This window comes from Buteo buteo, chromosome 3, assembly GCF_964188355.1.
Source record: "Buteo buteo chromosome 3, bButBut1.hap1.1, whole genome shotgun sequence".
NCBI classification, from domain to species: Eukaryota; Metazoa; Chordata; class Aves; order Accipitriformes; family Accipitridae; genus Buteo; species Buteo buteo.
In genome coordinates this window covers 49116413-49141289 of record NC_134173.1, presented here as the reverse complement: position 1 = coordinate 49141289, position 24877 = coordinate 49116413, and the positions used below count along the sequence as shown (strand labels likewise).

Here is a 24877-nt window from a genome sequence, read left to right as displayed (position 1 = left end):
GATAATTAACCCTCAAAATGAAAATCATCTCAATATTCCACAAGCTTAGACTTCTTTTCCTGTTGGCTATTTTTCTTTCTGAAATGCAAAGATATTTTCATAGTCCCCTCTTTTCCTGTAACCTAGATAGCTGCTCAGTGCTTGCAAAGTCTTCTGAGAAATAAGAATGGATTTTCATGTGGGAATGATCTGACATTTCCATTTACCTGGAGTCTTTACAAGGATTAGATAACTAGATGGAAATAGAACTTTACTCAACAGAAATTAAGAGCTGGATCCTGTAAATTGCTTAAGAGCATGTCAGCTTTCTCCACGTGAACAGTCCCACCAGCCCAGCTCACTCCCGTTCAGACAGAAGCCATCTCTGGAGTGACGAATGGAGACAGAAATTTCAGCAAGGCTACATTTACCCCATTACCTGCTAGACTGTGAGCTTGTGAGATATTTGGAAAGTCAAGGTCCTAGTAGGGAGGTTGAGGCCATGCAGAGACCATCTGTTCTACAGTGCTTCATTGGTGATGTCTCCATTGACTCTACAGGGCACTCTGGCAGCCTTGGAAAGCAGGAGCTTGCACCATTCGTGGTTTTCTTGTCCTTTAGCCACTACAGTTGTTGTCAACTGGGAATACAAGGCCTAAAAATAGCCCTTCATGCATGTGCTGTGCTAATGGGAGTAGCACAGTCCTTGTTTCACATTCATGTCTTTGGGAAATATCTGTGAAGCTGGAGAAAAAATGAAGAGCGTTTCCTCTAGCCACCTTTACTACAGGTGATTCCTCCATCCTACCCCCTTCCCAATATTTCTCAGGATAAATCTCTAAACTGCAATCCAGAGGAACAGGACACCTGACTTTCAGGCATTCAGACTCCTAACTCCATCCTCATGGAAGGAGAATGGCCTTTCCTGTGCAGGGAGTGTGGCAAGCCAATTGAACTTCCATTAATGGATGGGATTACTCATGTCAGTGATCAGTCACATCACAGTTTTCATGACCAGGCCCTAATTTTTTATACTGCTTCCCCCACACCCTTGATGATGTGATGAGTTCTTCTCCACAGAGAGAGAACATTAGGAAACACAGAGCAGAAGATGCTATTTAAGAAGTCACAGCAGGGGCACTTTACTCATTCCAGTATTACTGCATTTTATATCTGTAGGCTTTATCATTCATTGAGTGCTTGTTTATGTCTCTAAAAATCATTGAAAATACTTCAGTTTCAAAATGCAGTCTGGGTATGATTTCCATTACTAGTCAGAAAGTAGTTAAGAGAGTCTGATGCACTTCTACAGAGAGTAGGAGGAAATGATGTTTACCACCCTCTTTTAAGCTGATCTGCAAAATGCTGTCCTTTCAAATGTCTCCCAGGAACAGATTCTGAGTAAGGATGGTATTTTTTTTCAAGCCTTGTTTTTCTTTTTTTTTTTTTTTTTTCCTGCAAAACGCTGCTCTTGTTTTCTTTAATATTTCTATCTTCCTTCTCAGGGCATGGTTATTAATCACTAAAACAACCAAAAGACACATTCAGTGCAAGTATCGGGAGGCCTTTTGGTTTTGATTTTGATTCAAGGAATATATTATTCAAGACTGTTATTTGAGAATAATGCAATTAGACTGTTTATAGTGACTTTTGGAAGAAATCAAATTAATAAAGTGGTTAAGAGGTGCACTAATCAAATTGCAATATCCTGGATCACTGGATGTGAGCATCATCCTATCAAATAGTCTCACATTCTTCTTCTTGCATCAAGTTCAAGTCAGCTGGTTGAAGAGGAATTTAGGCAGAGGAAAGAGGAAGTTCCTCCCTGACCTTTGAGTAACTCCAAAAAAGTATTCTGCTACTACACAGTTTTGCAAAAACAGAATCATTGGCTATCCTTCCTCCTTTGCTTTGGAAAGGGCACTCTGCTTCTAGCATCCTTCCCTGCTTAGGTGCACTGGAGGAGGCCCAGCTGTGGAGCAGAGTGGGAGAGAAGATCCCATGAGTCCTTCCACTAGCCTGCTTTTTCCGCTGTATGTGGGGTGGCACACGATCAGCAAAGAGGATCCTTCACTAGTCATGGGTTTCACTTCTTACACTGATGAACTCTGCAGGTGGAGTCCTCCCACCTCACCAGCGTAAGCTGGACCTTTGGACCTGGCCTTTGGGCTAGTAGATCAGTGTCCAGAAGAGAGAGCCTAGCTCTGCCTTCTGTGAAACCTGTCAGCCTTGGCACATCTGTCGTGCCTCTCAGAGACACCCGCTGCAGACAGAGAAAGATTTCTGTCTGTTATCCCTGTTCCAAGGCACCCAAGTGCCACACAAACTCTTTTTCCCTGTTTGATCTTGGGGCTTCCCAGGCAGAAGGCCAGCACTTTGCAGCAAATTTTCCAGGTCCTTGAATAGTGAGTGATGTTACAAGACTCATTAAAACCTACCCCTCAGGAAAAATATGTAGTTAATATCCACCTGTCTGCTCTAATTACTTGTTTATTGCATATTGTCTCAATGCATTTCTTCTCTGTTTCAGGGTGTGAGTTCAAAAGAGCAGTGACTGCCTCCTGTCTTACATATATACAATGCCTCATACCATGTGAGATTATAAAAACAGGGCTTATATATTGCCTTTTTCAAAATGTCCTGAGGATATCTTCTTATTGTTTACTACGCTGCAGTGCATTGACATCCTCACCAGACAAAACTGCCTCTGTTCTGAGCAGCACAGTTACACCATTTTAGCACTGAGCCCTGTTGATAATCTGCGTCCATCAGCTCAGGCAACATAGCTACGTTGGTTTGAGCTTTGAACTAAAGCGAGCATCCTGAAAAGCTTCATGTTGGATGAACACGAGAGCTTGGGGAATCACTACACTGTAATCCACACTGGGCTGGGGACGTACCCAAAATCGCTTTGGTTTGTGGCTTGGATAAAAAAACAGTGAGACTTGTGGTCTGAAATTAGTCAGGGATCCCTGAAAATTTTTGTCATCATACCTCTCGCTGCTTGGTGTGGAGCCATGATGGGTTCGAATATGCACCCGTTGCACCCATACCTTTAGGAAGTTGGTGGCTGGGGAATCTCATGACCTGAGTGAACCATCGATGGCATCAAGGCAGCCCAGCCCTTTACCATCATACTGAAAGAGGAAGGGGGACAGCCGTGGAGTGTCCAATTGCTAAATAGACTTAAAACATATCACTCAGTGTAAGCAACTGTCACCAGGTGCTACGTGACTGTGAGATACTGTGGTTTGGAAGAGGAAGGGGCTGACGTTAGAGGGTCCATGGGAATTTTTCAATACAGCCACAGCCTGTACTTTCATCAGTGCTTGTTTCTACAATATTAGATTTGACACAGCTGTTGCTTGCAGGGCTTTTCTTTGAAGAGTTAGAAAAACCTAAAGCTGTCATTTAGTGAGTGATACTCTTCTATAAACTATCTGGACTTCTATAAATATTGCTGACTCCATGCAGGGCATTATTATCTAATCTCCCAGGGAACATCTCTAATCACAGTCTACCCGCCCATGTCAATCTAGGACACATCCAACCCTTAGAAATAGCAGTGGAGAAATCATAAACTGTTCTAACACATGGAGTTGGCAGACAAGTGCGAGACAAGATCACAAACTGTGCAAAATGAACAGTTTGCAAGTGAACGTGCCTCTCTCTTTCCCCATCAAAGTGCTGGTTGAGTATCTTACGATGACTTCAAATTAACACACTAGCCTCCTTTCTTTTTTTTTCTTTTAAATAAATTTCCCTTGAATCAGAGCTGCTTACTTGACAGTAACACAATTACCTGCAGTGGGTCATCTTCTGTTCCATGACCAAAGTGGTCTCTTCTTTTGTTATGAATTCATGAAGTTTTCCAATTGAAACAGGTCTTAGTGTCGTATAAGAATCAGTGTTGGTTTAAGTCTGCTGTGGAACAACTGCAAGACCTAATTACAACCTCTTCATACGAGCAAATAGTGAAGGAGAATAGAAGTCAGGAAGAAGAACTGGATGGTTCTATTCACCTTTATCTTAATCAAACTCACCATTCAGGAGATGGATCATGAATGACAGGGAAATTGTTTTCTTCATTTCTAGGTTGGCCTTAATGTAAGTCTTCCTTGAAAAGGCTATCCATCGCACAAGTCTAACTGCGAAGCGTGAGTTTGTGCTAAGCCCATGTACCATTTTATGGTGGAGAGAGGTTTTTGTGAGGATTTTTGGGGGGTGGTTGTCTAAGTTTGTTCACTTAAAAAGAAAGAAAAAAAAAAAAGAAAAATGAAAAAGAGTGTTCCCTGGTAGACCACACAGGTAAGACATACAGCAGGCTCTTCCTGTACACCATGTGTATGACTTAAGAACACCAGCTTGCATTGTCTGGCTGAATATGAAAGTACTTCATAGTCAGCAAAGGCAAACATATGGTGCTGGCAACACTCCAGGTAAACAGGCTCATGCAAACAAGATGATAAATATATGGCTGGTGTTGGTTGTCTTTGCTATTACTTATTATTTATGGAGCAACCCTGAAGTGCAATGGAGTATGAGATCTGAAACTTTTTATTGCAACAGTGGTTAGAACTTCACAGGCGTTACCAGGTTTTTACCCTAGCCATTAGGCAGAAGTTTACATTCTTCATCACATACCAGCCTGGATACTTTTTAAGCTGTACAGGTACCAATGAGATTACCACTTCTGAGAAAAGTCTTATTACCTAGTAGTCAGGGCATCATAGGTGTCAAGATATGGGTTTAAAATCTGAAAATCTGGGGGTCTCCTATTTTATTTTTTTAATTTTAGGAGTGTCATAACACATAATCATTATGTAAAGAGTAGGGTTGCCATCTTTGAGAGCAAGTTCCAGAATACATACACAATTCTAGGAAAAAGTTTAGTGTATGTGACTGCTAACAAGCACTTCACTTCGGCTTCAGCAAAAGGATGCTACCTGCTGAAACAAGTGGGTCACAAGCCTGTAAGTCTCCATCCTTGGAGATACTCAAATGCCATCTGGGCATGGTCCTGGGCAACCTGCTCCAGGTGGCCCTGCTTGAGCAGAAGGGTTGAACCAGATGACCTCCAGAGATCCCTTCCAACCTCAGCCATCCTGTGATTCTGTAAGGTGTTTCCTCTTGGCTTGCTTCAGCAGCTTTAAGCCACAATGTATTGGATCTATAACTCTAATTTTAGAGGTATAACCTCCCTTGCATCGTTTAGGGGACACGTGTAGCACTCAGGCCTGCGGGTGACACTTCGAGGCAGAAAAACATTCAAACCACTCAACATGAGGAACCTGAATTAGTCAGCATAGTTGTTGTAGGAAGAGACAAGTACCTTTGTAGCTCCACTCAGAACAGCTGAATTTGGAACAAATGACCTGTGGCAAAGGAACATTTTGTTTTTCTGTTCTGGTTTTGGGGTTTGGCTTTTTTTGGTGGGGGGTGGGGGTGTGTGTTTTAAATGGGGAAGCTTTTCAGAGCAGATGTGACAGTTTTCTATTGCTCAAAACTAACACTTCCTTCTGCTGTCTATCAGGGAGTTACTTAGAGAAAATTTCCTAACATATCCATACAGGTTTGCATTCACCTTCGGTGTCATTGAAGCCAATTCCCAATATCCTATATGTTTAGTAATTAATGTTTAATACGCAACAATGCAAACAGATTAGTGACTCCTTTCCTGAATTAAAATATCAGCACGGAAGCAAAAGTAGAAGTATAGATTTATTAGAGAAGTTATCTAAAATACAATATTATTTTCCTCTTTAAATTAGAGCATATATTATTTCAACGAAAAGATATTTTGTATTATTTCTATGGTAATAACAACTTTTAAAGATAACACTTAATTTAGGACATTTTTAATTAAAAAAATCCAACACTACCATTAAGAAATAATCAAGGTTGTTGATAGTAGCATGGGTAAAAATGTAAAACGGTCTTAAAAATATTTACATGTCAGTTTCTTAAAATCTAAGAAGTCTAATTCTCAATATTCATTTTGCTTTACTTTCTCAAAATACTTTTATTCCTAAATCATACCTAGATTCTGTACTCCTGTGCTTTTCACAAAGCTTCAAGTTATGGTTAGTTATGTGTACTATCACACCAGTGGATGAGGTTTCTTAAAATGGCTTATTTTGCTATGACCATATCCCCTCCCAAGTAGCTCAACATACTGTTATACCAAAGTGTCAATCACAGTAATAGTCACCAAAATGCACACAGCCACCACACCCCCCATGCCTCCCCCAACCCCACGCCTTAAGAACCCTTTCCTATTTGGCCAAGAGCCTTTCACATTTCATTAGCTGGCATTTTAGATGCAGAGCGAAAGAAAGAATGGATCTGGGAGACAAGATGTTGCCAGGGCACACATGGCAAAGGTTTGATTTGTGCTTAGCAAAAGGGGCTCCTCGCAAACACAGCAATTTCTAACACGCTCGGCGCCGAGGTTACTGGAAGGAAGCTCTGACTTCTCTGCTCTTCAAAGGCTGACATGGGCGCCAGTTGTCCACCATATGGCACACGGGCTCATTCTCAGCACTGAAGCAAAGGCCACGGAGTTTGCACATCTGTGGAAAAAAGCACAAACATCCTCAAATGCATGCTCTTGTTTCAGCAGGACTATTTGAATTGTACACCTTGGGCCTGAGCCAGAGGTCCAACTCAAAATTTCGCCAGCACTAATGGTCTAGAGATGGCGTCACCACCCACGTGTCTCTGCATTTCATCCACGCCATTTCCTGCCCCGACACAAGCTCTCCTGGCCACAAAATATCCTAGCAAGAAGAGCTAAGAAAGCACAGAAAACAAGGACGTAGGCACACATTTCCTGAACTCTGTGCACAAAGAGTGCTTTGTCCTCGATTCAGAATCCTTTGCAAGTTGTACAGTTATAGCTCTTTTGAAAATCAGATTTTTTTAATCCAATTGAAATAAAAAAAAACCCCAAAAACCAAAAAACAAAAACCCCCAAACAGCCCTTACCCTTGGGTCAAATTAAAACAGCCAAATTCATTCAAGATATCTTGATTTTCAAGTACTGTGAGAAGGAAAACTGTTCCACACCAATAGAAGCATACTGTAAAGTTTTAGTGCTTGTTCTGGAAGTAAAACTGGCATTTGCACAGTCTGATGTAATAAAAGCACCTTTATGTCTAAGTGGGCACCTCCAAAACTAGTAGAAAGACTGTGCCAAAGTAATGACCCACCCCAAATGTGATCTCACACAGACAGCTGGAACTGCTGACAGAAATATGTAGGTGGGATACAGGACTTCTATGAAGTCAGGCTGCAGGCCAGGCTTTTCCTCATTTGAGGAGGAAGGCCGCCAGCAGTGACCAGCCCAGAAGAGGACTTTACCTTCAGGACCGATCAGAACAAACTTTGGAGCTCAACCTCTGCCTGGAACTGCTGTGTCACTACAGAAGATAACAAGCTCACTACACCCTGCTGTAATAGCCAGCTTTTATCTATCTTTGGAAAACCAATTCAACTTAAACCCAGTGTCAATACTCTGCTTTACGGTTTCTTGTTTTGATCAGTTTTGGAATGAAAAGGCAAGCTGACACACACACTGTTTTGATCTCAAATCTGTCTTTGAAATGTCGACGGTAATATGGAGGGCTGTGTGTGGGAGAAACAAGTGGCGTCTTTTACCACTTCTAGGTGGTTAAAGTAGATGTAGTAGGAAAAACAACTTTGTTTTGGTAAATGTGCTCCTGCCCTATAATAAAACCATATTTGCAAACCTCAGATTATCAATAGCAATACCAGTAGTTTAGAACAAGTAAACAGTGTCAACTTTAATGCCCCCTTGCAGTTCATTAATGGTAATCATTGCTATAATTATTATTTCCAATAGTTCTTCCTTGTCATTTACTCTATCTTTTATTACATTAAGTCCTACAACAGCTCAGCTGCACTTTTTTCACATTGGCTGAAGAAACCCTCTAGAATTATGTGTATTGTTAGCATGTCTGCCATTGATACAAGGGATTTAAGAGTTTGAAGGGTAAACTAAAGCCCTTCAGGGCTACTTTATATTTATAGGTTCTAGATTCTATTTATACCTCCCAAGCACACAGATCCAAACCCGAGGATGAATCTTGCCTCTATGTAATTTCCTTAATGGATGGTGCAAAAAGCTAGGGCCAGGAGTGATTTAATCTGCACGAGCTCCTTCCGACTAGGAAAAGTCTATCTTCCTCAAGCTGCTCAACAGAATAAAGGATTTTTTTCAGGCAGCAGACTTCTGGAATTTGCAAGTTTTGCCTCTTCCAAACAACACAGTTTTGTTAGGATTGTCACAATTCTGCGTGGGATTTCCCAGCCTGTTCTGTGCTGAATACAACTTGTAAAATGAGCTCTGTGTCCTGGAAATGTTGGAAGATCAACAAACCAACTACAGATCTATGGTATGAGACTGGATGCAGAACACGTGCTCTTCAGATGCCTGGTAAGCCCAGTATTTTCAGGGCAAGTATACCCAGACAGGTGATGTGTGCATGTACAGCAAACCTGCTGATGCTCACAATACATGCTAGACTAACTCTGCATGTGCTAACGGTCCTTTCAGGCATGCTACATTTTCCCAGATGTAACCATGTATTTGGAAAGCCTGATTAAATTTAAAAAAAAAAAACACACAAATTTTCCCTGGACTGTCCAAACAGAGGACAGCCTTACATTTTACAGCAAACTCTACTTCCACACATAGAAGCAGTGTCCTGCCAGGAGAGGATAACCACTTCAGATATATATTTTTGACATGTGATGCTAGCTAATACCCTGCATAGCTCTGCAGTAACATAAACCACCACTTCAAAGATCACCAGGAGGGCTGAACTGAAGCAATCAATATGACTCCAGTACACATTTACTGGCAGCATCCATTGGAGACCTACCTGCTCGGGGCTGACAGTGATGGGCTCCTTCAGAACGTGCCAGATCACACATTCAAGCAGTGGGGGAGTGGTCAGTGAGCCAGGGTAGGTCCAATAGTCTCTGCATGCAGGAAGCAGTCCAGTGGGGTCAAAGTTTGTGAAGGAAGCTTGCTTTCCCTACAATAAAGAAAGTAGATGGGCTAACATCAGGGGAGAGACCACATACACACGCTGGGCTTGCAGTAGCAATGTCTCCTGTAGGAAGTTTGGAAAAAAGGCAGAAATGGAGTTTGGCATGAAGTGTCGAGTGCCTCCTACAGTATGTTTGGGATTAAAGACTTTCAGCAATATATTTCCTGTGTTGTAAGACTTTCAAGACATTGTTTCTCACTTCAAATGTTGAATTTACGTTCCTTGCTGCTACAGATATGATTTGACCTTGCTTGAAGGAACAATGAGACTTCAGGTGCCATGTACACTGATTGCACTGGAAATATAGAAACTGGGAGACCTGTTGGAGAGTCCATTGCAGTAAATGGCAACATCCATTTACCTCAAAGGGAGCCTGATGGCAAAGATGACAGCGTAGTCTCATTCTTTACCCTTCCTGTCCACCTTTCTCATTGGGACAGGCCTTTATCTGCTGCGAAGGTACCTAATTACTCAGTAAGTACTTTTAGTTTCTCATTACTTAGCTCATTAAGATCACATACACTCTTCACACAATATTTAAAACACAGAAAGGCTTTTTTTTCCTAAGACTTATATATCCTTATCAAACCTCTTATCTGGGCTCTCTCTAGAAATAGCCAAGAGAAGCACGCCCTCTTGGAGAAAGGAAATTTATCCCACAGATGCAGAGATGAGGGGAAGTGCTTTCTGCATCTGTCACCACTGACTACAAAGGGCACCGAGAAGAGTAGTTTAGATTAGGAAGATGAATCCTACCCTATAGGTTTAAATGAAGTTAAGAGGTAGAGAAGCGTAGTCACAGAGATACAAAATTATCACTGTTTCTAGTATTCCCTGCCCTCTACCGCACCTTCATTCGAACCTTTTTTGCATTTAGGATTACAGGATAGTCGTGCTGATGGCAGGAATGTTTGTTTTACTTTGGTACCTGCAGCAGCCTGGGAAGAAGTAAAAAATCCACTTTCTGAAGCAGACAACACGAGACAGTTGTGATTGGTGTCAGTCAACACAGACAGCAAATATTACCTTGGTTTGAATGGAGTTCAGAGCGTCCACAACTTTCTGTATTTCAGGCCTGGCATTTCCTACCTGTAACACAAACCATACGAAAAAGAAAATAACCATGCACTCCTGTGATACCGTTAGTTTTCTAGTTCTCAAGGAAACATTTTCCCAGCACCATTTCATTACATAACAGAAGTATTACAGCAAAAGTGACTGGAACTGTCTCTGTAAAATCATGCCAGTTGACAGTCAGCACAAATGGGTCAGCCAAGGACACTGGACAGAATAAAGTTATTTTCATTTACAGTGTGTGGATTTATTTTTGGACTTGAGCTGTTCTTTTTTTCGCAGAAGTCACCCTCCTAATAAAATACAGTAAGGCCAGGACAGAATGCATACTGCTGGGGCACAGTCACCTCCTCCAACTAGCTGTTAAGACAATTCACCTAAGACAAAACACCCTGGACATTTAACAATGACAGGAAAGGGAAAATAGGTGTTATTTAGGCTGGTACTACTGCAGATTCATACATGCGTAATTTGTCAGTTATGCACATCACCTTTCACTGACAAGAGTTATGGCAAGTGTCACTGTCGTGATGAAGGCAAGTATGCTGCTATAGGGCTGCCACAGTGATGGATGGCAGTCATACTGTATGGCTGTGTACAATTTTTATATGTAGAGAAAGACAAAAATTTGGAGCACCACCTAGTTTGGTACAGGCAGTATAGCATAATGCTGCCTTATTCTATATTTTAGGCTCTTAGGTCCCCCAGCAACACAATGAATATACTGGATTCATCCAAATAATATAAAAGAAAAAGTTTAACTAACCTTCATGAAGACGCCTACCACAGCCAAACCATCAGGATGCTTCACAGCTTCAGCAAATTTACCATATTTTACATTCCAGTGAACAATATGGAGCTAGGAGCAAGAAAACAAGCAGCACTATGAAGATGATATTCCATCCACAGTATTTTACAAATGAGGGTGCAGGGAAGTAATTTATTAAACATTAAGAGCAGACGGTGTTCTATTGCTGAGATTTAAAACCTTTTGTGTACAGTTAAGAACTTGTTGAATCAGTCAGCTACTTTCAAGTTTCACCTATGCAAAGAGATTTCTGTCATGCGTTTTATTTTGCTTCTTACTCTTATTCCCAGATGAGTTTTAAATGCAAACTGTGGCTGTATCATTCTGCTTTTAGTCTGGTGAAACTCCCGTTACCTTCAGCATGAGTTTTTCCTGCATGCAGCCTGCAGGGTTTTGATGCTATATATCCTGGAGTTCTTATCAACACTGAAATACATGATTGTCAGTGTCAGAAGAAGCAGAGAAGACACATTAACTACAGATCTGACTGCAATCTAGAGAGTTTTTAAAAAACAGTCCTGTCCTTTTCTGGAAAGCCTTTGAAAAGAATATGAAATGAATCTCCAGGTCACATTAGCCAGGATATTGCTTTCTTCTTCATTTCCAAGTTATTTCTAATTTAAGTTCATCTGGATGTTTCCCCACATTGGCAAGTCGAGCAAGTAATTATGGTACTGTGAACAGACATAAAGCAATGGCAAGTTTCTCAGATAAGACAAAAGCTACTTCCACCTCATGAAAAAGCAGCAGAGCCAACAAATTTGTGGGGCCATTTCTTTCATCCATCAATGCATATCACAGGTATGTTCAGTCAACGTGCATTTATGAAAGGGTTAAAAAAGTCTGTCACAGCATCCAGAGGTAGATTTCTAAAGAGGGGACAAGGAAAGGTAGGATGCAAGGTACTAAGTCACATCATTTCTGTCATGAGACTGTAATACAGAGTCTTAAGTGGTACAAGGGACATCTGGAATCTTAAGGATATTGCAAAGACTGCCTGCAAGGTCTCACTTTTCTGCCTGTCCTCTTCACAGCTCCCCTTGCTTTTTTGCTACCAAAAGATGAAAGGGTCTGCCCCAAAATTATTCTGTTATTTATATAAATGTCTCTGATGTTAAAAATTGAAGCCAGGAAAAGGGGATATGTGTGTACAGGGGTGCTGCAGTTCTATTTCTTCATAATTTTCAAGAGTCAGCGAGAAGGCAGGGGAAAACCAGGGATAATTAATGTGGGTTTTTCTGCTTCTGTAGTCTCTTTCACATGAAGTAGCTGCGAAAAAAAATATTACAAGAGTCTTCCAATTCTAATCTCTGCTCTTGCAAGGAGCAGGTCCTGGGGTGGCATTGCACCAAAATCATCTATGGTAACCTCCACAATCTCTTGCTCTACAAAGATCTGTAGGGAAGCTGCTACTGTGGTGAAATATTAAAAAAACCCACCTCATTATACACAAAAGACCGGAGAAGGTAGAGCATGTCCTACCTCTGCATCATACTTCACACCATCCACAGTGTGCTCAGACCCTTGGCCCTCACAGGATCCCCAGTGAATATGAAACTGTGCCAGCCTGTAGACTCCATCCAGCGCTCCTCCTTGCAGCACTGCAACACAAAGACCCTCATTAATATCTCCCATAACCCTTGTTATCAAGTCTCACTTCAAACTGGAATGTCCATCTCAAGTCTTCCGAGTGAATTACAGTTCATTGCTCTGCATGCTGCCATGCTACTCCAGACCATCTTCAATGGTACATTGCTGCAATATGCCAAAATCAGTAATAAACACATAGAAATTTAAGTGACTTAACAGTTAGCGTTGCATCAGCAATTTAACAGGCATGCTAATATTACAGGTGATGAGGGGAGAGCTAAGGATGCAACTCTTCTGTCACCAAATAAATAAAAAAAGGCCAAGAAAAAGAACAGCCTTTATTAGAGGCCCATGTAGAGTTATTCTATGGAAGTACACTTGAAGACCAAATCATCTTTCACTTACTAATGTACCCTGTCCCTTCATTTTAGACACTTTATCCATTTAGGCCTTAATCCTGCAAATCCTGTGGCAGACTGGATTGAGTAAAATGCTTTTTGTTCCAAATTAAACCTAAACACCTGTTAGCCACGGGTTGCAGCACGGTAAAGTGCTAGGCACAGTGCAAGGCACTGCAGAGATGAGAATTCCAATCTCTTGTCCCTCCCATCCTTTACTCCTCAAGAATGAATTTAAAAAATGGTGGTGAAAATGGCAATGCCAGCAGAGGCAGATTTTTTAAAATATGGATTGGAAATGAGGCGTTTACTTATGCTCTCCACTATCTGACATTACTCCTGCTATGGGACTGCTGTAAGTGGAGTGCTCAGCCACACTTTCAATTATACAGGAGCGAGTTCCCCTGAGCTCCCTTATTCTGCTTGTTAGTTTTAACCTTGTACTTAAACTGTGACCAATTGCCATTATGATATGCAGGATCAAGCCCTACTACTGCGAAATGCTCAATGCACAGACAATGTCTCCTCCAGTGCAGCATAAAGCACAGAACAATAACAAATAGTTCTATTAAATAGAGCTATTTATCTAAGTTATTAGAGCAAGGTTTTACACTGGTTTGTGGTTTTGGTTGGTGTTTTTTTTCCCTAAGTGTCTCAAATTCACAATTAAATCTTTAAGATGTTAATATTTAAAAATAAAAAATATTTTAAAATGTAATTTGAAGTGTTATATATGTTAGAGATCAATTTATCTCTCTCTCTCTCTAAATATATATATACAATAAAGTGACAGAAGAGTGTTGACATCAGATTTTACATGTAAGTGTGCTCTGTGTATGTGTCACAAACAAAATGGTTCTGTGGAGTAAAGATGCTTTCCTCTTACTCTGCAATTAGTCTAGATGCTATCACAAAACGTGCATGTGTGAAAATATACATCAAATGCAAATAGGAAAAGGTCACTGTCTGTTCAGGTTTGAATAATTCTGATTATATGCAAGCATGGATAACACAAGCCATGGATACTTGGCAATGAGGTGAGAAGGATTTGACTAAAAAACTGGAATACACGAAAATTAAATGTAAGATGTATATAAAACACATTAGTTTCCACTGGTGTGCCTCACACATGCAAAATTTGGGTTCAGTGGACAAATTTAGCATTTGCCTGGGGCTCCTTTGGTAAATATATTTAGAAGTCTCCCAACATGGATCTCTATTTGAAAAATGTGAATATATGTTCCACTGCGGTCTTTGTAACTTTGAATACTGTAGCCAACACTGAACAGCCAACAGACCAAGACTTGCCCTACCTATTGCCAAGCTGTGTGATATAAAGAAGAATGGCTACTTAAAGTAATTAAACAGGAACATATCTTATTCTACTTTAATGTTTCTGCATGTGCTAGTTGCCAAGAAGCATAACTGTTTCAAGCACAGGACTACAAATCAGAATACTTTTTTCAGAACAAAGACTGCGAATGTGCATTAGTTCCTTTTGAAAATGAAGTAATTGGTTGCTATGTCTTTACAGATGCAAAATCATTTAATCCACACAATATCATGTTTCATTTAAAAATGATGCCATGGAGTTGCAATGTTTCAGTTTCAGTTCCTTTGGCTAATGGACTTGCTGCTCGTTGCAGGTACAAACGGACTGAGGTTCCACCATTCCTCAACCTCAGAAAGCACTAGCGCAGCACAGGTTAATCTGCCATTATTAATAATGGAAAGCATGCTGAAAAGCAGAACCATGCAGTCTTCTTAAATCCATTTGCAGTGTTATTTCTCTATACAAAGTTTGCTATAGTCTCATAAAACTAAAAAAGATGCACAAAAATCTCTTTGCAGTTTTTGCTTACTTTTCTCATTCTGTGGTTCTCAAATCCAGCACTAGCTTATTTTGACTCACAGCAGAGCATTCAAAGAAAGTAATAATTAGATTAGTGTGAATGAACACAAATTCAGCAGGCTTAATTACAGAACAGCCCTTCTTGTTCTAGACTACATTAAGCAGTTATTTTTTTTTAATACTTCTCAGACTTTCCAAAGAAGTAAACTTTAAAATTAAACTTCAAAGGCACAGTAGAAATGTTAGAGCTTCATTTTTTTTCCAGCACAAGCTGTTTAAACCATGAATAAATGCTACCAGCTTTTGCAAAGTAAAAGTTCATTGAGAATCAGAGGAACGTTCACACCGGGAACTTCCCTGTCCTTCCTTGTCCCATGTGACGTGAACATTGATTCAGGCCACACTGACGATAGAAGTCCAATCCTTTTTTGAGGGATGGGGAAATCCTGATCCATACTTGACCATCTCATCAGCTCCCTTCACTTTGAAATCAGCATTAGTGAAAACCATCCTGGAAATACATATGTAGCTGTGCTCCCTTTTGTTATATAGCACAGCTTCAGATGCAGGGTGAAGACAGCACAAGCCAACCTGGAAAACACATTCTTTTCTTACAGATTCAACCTACTCAACACAATCTATGTCATAACCTGGTCTCCATAGACATGTAACAGCCCAAGAGGTGACAGCTTGAAAATGCAACTTTTTTTTCTATTTGACAGTTATTTGAAATGTTACAGGGAGACATATATGGAGGTACTTTGCTTAGATTAAGAAATGGTAACTGCTTTCAACCGTCTACCCTTTACTGAAGAAGTTATACTAGTAACATCCAGTAATTATATTGCACTGTTATTAAATCATCTTATAACATTTTCTAAATTAGGTGAACATAAGTATTAGCAGCGCTAATTGGAAAGTCAAATAACCACATGAACTGTTCCATTTACATCCGTGGGATTTCTTGGATAAAGAAGGTGAACTTGATTTGTTTTTACACCTTCTTAGGATATTTGGAAACATACAGAAATCAAAGGGCATTTTGCTGTATCTGGGACAGCTGTCTACTGAGGCCACACAACTTCGCTGCTCTATTTAAAGGCAAGTCACTGGGTAGTTACCCTTCCCATGCAGAACAGAACAGCTGTGTAAAAAATACTGTGGACCACTTCATAGCTTTCGTCAGGAAGTGGCAGCATCTGCATCTGTGAATTTTTGGAGGAATACTGTGGAATTACTGTTATTTAGTTACCTCCTATGGGATGTTCTCTCTATACAGAGCAGGAGACTAATAAATCACATCAAGGCAATAAACCTGTCAAAGAAGTAATCAAAATGGCTGAACTACAAGATTGTTTCATGAGTTAGAATGAATTCCTTCCAGTTATATATATTAGTGTGGTAAGAAAAATACTACTCTAAAGTTTGTTACTCTGAGAAAATGCAGAATGAGAAAATGTTCTTGAAATGGAAATCACTGACAGCAAAGCTCCTCCCAGTAGCTGAAATAATGGGTCCACTACAGCACAACAGATGTCCAGAGCTCCAAACTTAGGAAATTTAGTTCTAATTGAGATTCCACCAAACAAAAACCTAGCAGCAGGACATTTCAAGCATCTACCTTTGAGGACAGCCCTCTTGCACACACATTGCTTTGGCATAAAGAAAGCCATGATTTTCTATCAGCCTGCAGTAGATATGCACATGCTTATGACATTGTAGGCATGTGTGTATGTAAATATATACATTACTGTTAATGTTTTGTAAGCTTTTGTGTATACACAGACATCTGTATGATACATAGAAAACAGGCCTTGAGGAGACAAAGTAGATGAAGCGTTACTTGAGAAAAAAACAAACTGAGCACCATGCACTATTAATGGCACAAAAAAGGCTCTTAGGAGGATGCTCGGGGATTAGCCTTGTGTTCTTATGCAAGGATGGGCTTCCCCGACTGACAGACTGAAGAGTTCAGTTAGGGTGAGCTGTCACTTCTGTGAAACCTGGAGTACACAGCGTCACATTTTGTGAGATGTTTCCTTCATTATGTTATCTCTTTCAGACATTCCTCCTAGGACGCTGTATCATGACAAGCAAGAGAGCAAGACAGCATGCAAGCATCTGACTAGGGATCATACTTGCAGAAAACATCTGTAATGGGTTTCACCAAGAGAAAAACTGATATAATTGGTATCTCATAAGAAAAAAACCCCTACTCTGACCTTGCTAGAGGGTTAGCCTGATAAGACAACAAGGATGTTCCACAGAGATAGACCAGAATGAAACATCTGCCAACATGCAGCAGGTCTGCAGACGTGTGTATCTGCAGCTGGTCAGTGATTCTGATTCACCTCAGTTGAACTGTTTCATCCAGACTGGGTAGCAGCCAGAGAGACTCTGACCTGCTTAAGGATATAGTCATTTAGGTTCTTAACTTTCCTCCCACTCCCTGTGACCAGTGGAGTTTATTTCTCCTGTAGTCTCTTAAATAGAGAATGACTCTCAGAGAATCTCCGAGTGCTGTACTGAATCCCTGATCAGCCTTCAATCCTCATGTTTCACACCGTATAGGCTGACAATTACTTTGTAAGAACCAAGTTGGTAGCATTAAAATTCTCTTAAAAGTAACAAATGGTTTAATTTCTGATGGTAATAGCTATAATACTAATCTCAGTGACTGCTTACAGTACTGAAAACTGTGTATTGGACACGGTCCTCATTCTATGTTGAGATCTAACGAAGGATGAACAAACTTAAGGTGTGAACATTACCTCTAAGTACGCAGCAGGCCCTCATGCCTATAAGTAAATGAACAAATATATCAGCTAGGAAGAGTAGTCATGGTGACATCTGTCATACAGCTTCATTACATCTTAAAAAATAAACTTATCCAAGTGGCCTTAGCTGATAACAGCCAACTAGTTTCTCCTGGTTTTGCACTAAAAGTGCCTCTAGAGGAGGCGTTTGGAAGGGAAGGAAGTTGCCATGATTCTTAAATGCACAATCCATGCCAAATTTCTGCTCAGAAGTTGCTTGTTAAATAAAAATAAATAAAAAAAAAAGCTGATGTAAGTGAAGAAGGGCGCTTTTGGACTCTGTAAAGAAATGAAGGCCTGAAACATGCAGGACTGATCTCAAGCCCTCTCATCTTCTTTTCCAGTTCCTGGAAGCACTAGAACTATTCTCAAGTCACTTGCTTACGTAGGCTTTGCAGCTTCTGGTGATCCCAGTTCACAAGATAAATGACTTAATGATCACACACCCTCTGGGATCTCTGACTTTCTGGTCAAGCACTGCACAAAAGTGTTTGTGACACATAAGGAGGTGTCTAAACACAGTCCCCTAAAGCTATAAGCAATCAGTTCTCTGATTTATGATTCTGAAGGGTCAACACATTGCTTAGGCTATACCACATTGTGGACCTTCAATCCATGCCTGTATACTGATAACACGCAATATCCTTCTGGCATAGCTAATATTATATCCCTGGAGCTGGGAAGCCTAAAAATAGACCAGTGGAAGTGACTGTGATTAAGAGTTGTGCCTTAAAGACAACAGACCTGCGTGTCTCTTCCCCCATTTACCAGCTGAGGTGAAAGTGTAGGAAAACAGCAACAGCGGCACAACTTTCAGAGTAACTCACTGCCAACCAAGCAGTGCTGATGCACTGCTTCTTGAATAACCAATGTAACAAAATAGATTGGTTTGTTTACAGGGAGTCGTAATTCAAGACAGCTGAAGCGTCCTCATTAATATTTACAATTATAGGAAGAATTGGGTAATATAATTGATTACAACTACTGAAAGTCTCCCAAGGGGTGCTAGTATAAAGGTCAATACAGTATTTTCACTACCCTAGGTATCCTTGTAATTTTGAAGTTCTACTATGATTTAATATTTGCAAAAATGTCGGATTTACTTGGGCCTCTGTCTTGGATTTCAATTTTATCTCTAGTTCAGCGGCAAGGAAGGAAAAGGAAACAGGAGACTTGTCCACAAGCAGAAATTACCAGTACATTTAGGAAAGTCTCTAAAGCCTTATACCATAACTGCAATTCACTTCTGTCAGGTTCTACAGCTAAAACATGATATTTTAACATTCTTGTTATGGAATAAATTAATTGCCAATTGACTTCTTCCTTTTATATGCTCATCAAACACATGATCAGAAAATACAGAATACAGTGCCTACTGCTGTGAGCGTTCCCCATTTGAATTTCAGGTTTTACGTGAATTCTGAAACGTTTTCTGGGAAACTTACATAGAGAACACATTATGTTACAAAAGCCTCTTTCGGGCTCTTGAGGCTTTCTGGAGCAAAGTCACTTCCTGTGGTTTTACAGCTCTGAGAAGTCACTGTTTACTTCTGTCTTTTAAAGTAGTGAAACGATATACATGCCCTTACAGCAGACTATAATCTGTTTAATATGATAAATTAAGTACCCTTAATGAGACACTCCTTTGCTACAAAGTTCCTAAAATAAGGCGCATTATCATAATTTAAGTAACCAGCACCATTTGCTTCACTCATACATGGAAGGTCAGGTCCCAGGATACAAGAGTGGATGAACCTGAATTTGGAGTTCTAGTCCTAGTGACACTTTTATCATAATGAATTTTTGCTTCTATTTAAAGTTATAGAAATTTTAAAGATGAATGCCTACAAATGCTTGAACTTTCACTATTATTAAAAGACAGTGGACATGAGAACTAAAAAAGCAACTGCAAGAACTGAAGGAGTAACAACTGGAAGAGGAAGTTCACTGTTTGCCTTCTACATACGAGTCCAAGCAAACATTCTGAAAGACTGCAAGGAAATAAGACAGAAGATATCCTTTTATCTAGGAGAAAATCATGGAACTTCAGCAAACAAAAATGTTCATAAACATGGCAACACTGGCTTGTGAATTTCCTTTCTGTCCCTACACCATTTCTGCCAACTAGTAACTGTGACATATGAAGGGGATTCACTTTGGGAATTGACTGAGCCTTTAGAAGTGTATTCTGGAATGTAACAGCTGTCACATAACCCAAGAAATTCAAAGGCTGTACTATCAGAACTGGAACTGAAGATTTGGGGGTAATTGCTTAGGAAGAGGGTTTTTTCTAAGCAAGGTTGGTAACATCTAAGCATATCTAAGAAAATTAACAAGAAAGTAAACCAAAGTCAGGTTCTAAAGCTATCACAAAGATTTCAACATCATTTCTCTGTTAAAACATCATTGTAAGAGAATACTGTATAGGTCATAGGCATAATTACAACCTGAATCAAGAGTTATGTCTGTAAAGCTGTACCTATTAGTAAAGAGATCTTCTAAGAGCAGAAAACATTTTATTCTCTGAAGACACATTAGTCACATAAACTGCGCATAGACTATTTTTGTTTAAAAAGTTAAACTTTCATTTTACATCCTTACTATGCTAAAGAATATAGATGGGATATCATTTTAAGAAATCCTATTTTCTTCTTTCAGATATTTAGTTTTTCGCAGATATGGGCAGAAGCTTCATACTACATATTCTTGTATGCCACATGTAATGTAACACACATACATTTTGGGGGAAGAGTCTTTTATTTGGGTGAAAAAATATTTTTCATCAAGATTTTGAGTATTCTGATAACTTCTTATTGTTACTTGCGATCAACAATAATCACATTACATATTTTCTGAATCAAAGAAGTAAGTAACAACTACTTTCAAAGAGTTTTAGCCAAACATGCATTTTAGCTTTCTTACCTATTTTTACTATACTATTACTACCTGTATTTTTTTATTGCAAGAACTCATTTTGCATACTTTAAAGAGCAGGAGTCATCAAACTGACATTAATACCTAGAACTGCTGTTCAATATACTTCAGTGTCATTAGTTATGAGCCAGAAGATTCTTAATGAATGGATCTACTTCTTTGTGTGCAATTGTTCACATCCTGAAGATTATTCACAAACAATGATCTTATTACTTCATTTTGCGCCTACTACCACAGATAATTCATTACTGCATATGGGACAGCTCATAGGAGCCAGCAACACAGCCCGTGGGAAGTATTCACAGGATTTTATTCCATTCTCTTCTGTATAACATACCAGCACATCACATAATCTCACATAGTTTCTCCTTGTGACTGTTGCGTGATGTCTAACCAAGAACACATTAGCTAGTCTCAAATTCAGAAATAGGAGTGAATCAAGCACAGTCAAGTCAAAGACAGCTCTATTTTGTGTAAGGAAAGTAGGTTACCTAGTTAACTGCATACAAATGAAGCCATTAAGCGTGCTGCCAGGTAGATTCTATGCACTGTAATTTTCAATAGGAAGTGTGATACTGAAGGATCCACCCTTACCTGGCTTCACAGAGATCTGTTTAATTTTTTTTTCTAAAGAATAATCAGTTTCTGATTCACTAATAGAGCTACTGAGAATATTTCTACTTGCATCTCCTATCCTCCCACTCTGAAAGCTGTGTCACTGCGTATCTGTCAGAGGATCCCTGTCACAGATGTTCTGGTTCTGCATTGACTTTTCTCATAAAAAGCATTCTTCCTACAGACATTTCTTTAGATTATTATATGTCCCTGGCATTTTTTCCTCACAAGTTACTAAATACAACCTAATTTTCACAGTCTTTCCAAACTTAGGCACACACAAAGTGAACACATAATAGTTTTGTTAGACTGTGAAGACCTGAACCTGTTTCCTTTGGGCTCAGCGAGAGCAGGATGACAGCAAGAGCAGACTCATGTGTATCTGGTGAAAACAATCTCTTTTTCTGTACTCTGAATCATTTACCTTATTCCCCATGACACTTAAAATGAACATGCATTCAGCTCCTTTAGGTTCTCAGTGCTTCAGAAAAGTAAACACCACAAGGAATCAGAATACCTTTTTCCTTTTTTTTTTTTTAAACCATACAAATATTAATGTGGATGATCTGTGTAAATTACACACAGACCTATGTGTATTTATATGACTGTGAACACTTACAGCTGACCACGTAATATTGTACAGTATAAAGACTGTAATTAAAATACAAAGTCAAATTCTTAGTGCTATGCTGAATGTCTGTAATACTGTTATATTACCTGCAAAAACCTCACATTTTTAGTAGGCATGGATCATTTGTTTTCAGCACCATTCCCTAAATGACATTGCCAACGAAACACTTAGGAAAAAATAGGGCACTTGCTCAAGCAAGTTAAATCAGGCAGTGTCTAGAGAAGGCAGTGACTTACAATGGGATTGTTTTTGCTGTCTAAATTAAAAATAGAGGCACATTCATTGTAGCAGAGTGATGATTTCTGCAAATTCAGCCAGCTGAAAGACTACAGTTAAAGACAACCTACAAACCCCTTGTTGCAACTGCAGCTTGGATGCAGTCTGTCCATCAATGCACTCAATCCTTTCAGTAAGGATTACTAAAAAGGTTTGCAGGATTCAGTGCTTAATATCACAGTACAGTATGATGAACAGTAAGACGCTGTGAAACCACTGCCTGCTAGCAAACTTCGTAGGAATATGTCAGATACATTATCTTTATCTGGAAAGCCCAGCATCAAGAAATATCAGGGATATACTTGTTTAAATTATGAAAGAACAAAGAGGTATTTTCTAATAATTCCTCTGTTTCTGCACTAAGCTGGGAGCATATTGGCTTCAGAAATATGAAATAATATTTTGATAACCAAAGAAACTATTTCCAAACTATTTCTCCTTCATATTGTTAACTGTAATCCTTTGTTATTCTAAGGCCAATTTCTTCCTACGATGTATTTTGCCGCTTCTTTTAACCATTTGGTTGGTAGCTTATGATGAGCTATGCCTAAAATTGTTCTTGTCAAATAATCATCTTTTCTTTTTTTTTTTTCTCTCTCCACAGCTGAGCCCTCATCCAAATCCTTCCGATTTAAACAAAAATAAAGCAATTCACTTTTCTGGAGTTGAGAGTAGTGGCAGCTCAAAACTGCCCAGATAGGCTTAGTTTTCTTCTAACGGGAGCTCAGTTTCCTCCTAGCCTAAAGGAGCCGGGGAGGGGGGATGCCGAATCCTTCAGGGCTGAATCCTGACCTTACTGAAGCCAGAACACTCTGGTATTTTTTTGCCTTTAAAGAAGACCCCCATGGCCTCAGCAGCCATTTTAGTGGCAGCGTGAGGAGCTTCTCCCGCCTCCACCCGTGCACACGAAGGTGAGATCTCACCTGACTTGTCGGAAGAGTCATCAAACTCCACGTTGAAGGAGTGCCCGTTGTTGACGATGTTCCTCGCCGTGCCGGCGTCGTAACTGAAGCTGAGCGGCTTCAGCGCGGGGTCGTACTTGGCGGACTTGCTGCTGATGGCAATAGGGGACTGGCGCTCTCCATTGGCGATGGGGAAGTGCTCGTGCCAGTGAGCGGGTCCTGCAAGACAGCGTAAAGCAGCTCAGCGGGAAAAGACACGAGGGTCGGCGGACCTAAGCGGTAATGATAACCCTCGCCCTAGAAACCGCGATGTTTTAACACTCGCATCAGCCTCTGATACTGGACCGTCTGTGCGGGCTGCCGGTGCTGGCAAAGGCAGACGAGGGGAAATCTCACCCGGGGACCGCGGCAGGGACCCGGCAGCCCCCAGCCTCGGAGGCACAGGCCGGGGTTTTGGCGGGGAGTCCTTCAGGAGGGCACCCCGTCCTGCTGGAGCAGCGCCCCGTCCTCCCCGCCTCCTCGCGCCGTTACCGAAGTAAAGGAACGGCGGGAGGAAAACAGAAGATGCTCCAGGCAAACCGCGCGGCGCGCCTGCCTCGCTGCTCAGGCGCAGGTGGCATCTCAAGGTTACAAGAAAAAAAGAAAAAAAAAAAAAAAAACCAGAAAAGAAAAAAGCGCCCCCGAGCTCACTCCCGCCGCGGGCAGGGGCTCGGTGCGAGGCGCAGCGGGCACGTCCCGGGCGCTGCTCCCGGGGACCTGCCGGCAGGTGTCCCGCACCGCGCCGCGCCGCGGCGGGCACTCACCGTCCTGGCTGCCGTATCCCCAGTGGTGGGACATGGTGCGCGGCCCGGCTGCGTCCGCGGAGGCTGTCGCAGCGCCGTAGCCCCGGCGCGCTCTCAGGGGCTTTTATAGGCTCCCGCCAACTCCATGCCCTTCTCCCCGCGGCCGGAGGAAGGGGTGGGGAGCGCGGGCGGGGGCGGAGGGAGACTCCGCCGGGGGCGGAGAGAGCGGTCCCTTATAATCCGCGATCCGCCACGGCCGCGGAGCTGCGCCGGGCCCGGCCGGCAGCGCCCGTGGGGGCCGGCCGCAGTTTGGCGGGGGGGGCGGCCGCCGCCGCCGCTGCCTCCCCCCGCATTGCGCACCTGCGGGCGCCGGCCCACCCGCCGGCTCCGCGGGGCGCTGCGGAGCGCCGTGACCTTGGGGAGGTGCCGGCGGGCCGGGGGGGCAGCGCGGCGGCGGCCGGTGCCGTGCGGGGGCTCCCGCCCGCCCGCAGGGGAGCGGCGCTGCGGTCCCCTGCTGCTCCCTGCTGGGGGTGGAGGGAAGGGCCCAGCCGCCGGGGCAGTTCTTTCGGGAGGGAGCCGGGGGCGGGGGGAGGACACACGGGGACGGGGAGGGGGGGGCGAGGCTGCGTCCTGCCGCGCGCGAGGGGTTTTTCGTAAGTGCCGGGTTTTGGAAGGGATTGACGGGGATGTGGAGGCGGAGATGCGCGCACTTAGCCGAGGGGAGCTATGGTCACGCTTCGGCAGAACGAGGACGGTGTTGCTTATTAGTCGATAGTGTGTTTTTCCTAGTCACTTTCAGAGAAGGCGGCAGGTAGAGCTGTGCTTGTATTCACTTCTCAGCATTTAGGAGATACGTGCTTGCCGTGAGAGCGGTTCAGCTACCACTCCCGAGGATGGGCTTGCGAGAATAACATTGAGCAATACATATTTTAGATATCTTTATATTGCTCAACACTCCGGTGTTCTACCGCAGGACAGGAGGGATGAGACCTGGGCAGCCCTCGTTCGGCCGTGGGCCGGCTCTCCCTGTCCCTGCGCTGCAGCGGGGCTCGCTGTCCCCACGAAGCAGCTCGTACCCCAGTGGGTTTGCGGATGATCCTTTTCGAAAGCTTTTCTGTGTCCTCTTGCTCCCGGCAGTTTTTG

At 41.8% G+C, this 24877-nt stretch overlaps 1 protein-coding gene across 1 annotated transcript; it reads right to left on the bottom strand.

Annotated features, from left to right (window-relative positions):
• Positions 1-5687: 5687 nt before the first annotated feature.
• LOC142029150 (carbonic anhydrase 2) lies at positions 5688-23913 on the bottom strand. Its single transcript, XM_075023525.1, has 7 exons — positions 23756-23913; positions 22974-23171; positions 12421-12539; positions 10897-10989; positions 10083-10145; positions 8886-9041; positions 5688-6551 (listed from the first exon to the last, which is right to left on the bottom strand). The coding sequence occupies exons 1-7, from the start codon at positions 23787-23789 to the stop codon at positions 6432-6434; spliced, it is 783 nt and encodes a 260-aa protein (XP_074879626.1). The 5' UTR covers positions 23790-23913; the 3' UTR covers positions 5688-6431.
• Positions 23914-24877: the final 964 nt, after the last annotated feature.

Coding starts and splice junctions, on each gene's coding strand:
- LOC142029150 (XM_075023525.1), bottom strand. CDS start 23,789: ATGTCCCACCACTGGGGATACGGCAGCCAGGACG. Junction 12,540..22,973: donor TGACTCTTCCGACAAGTCAG/GTGAGATCTCAC, acceptor TTTGTGTTGCAG/TGCTGCAAGGAGGAGCGCTG. Junction 10,990..12,420: donor GTGTGAAGTATGATGCAGAG/GTAGGACATGCT, acceptor TCTTGCTCCTAG/CTCCATATTGTTCACTGGAA.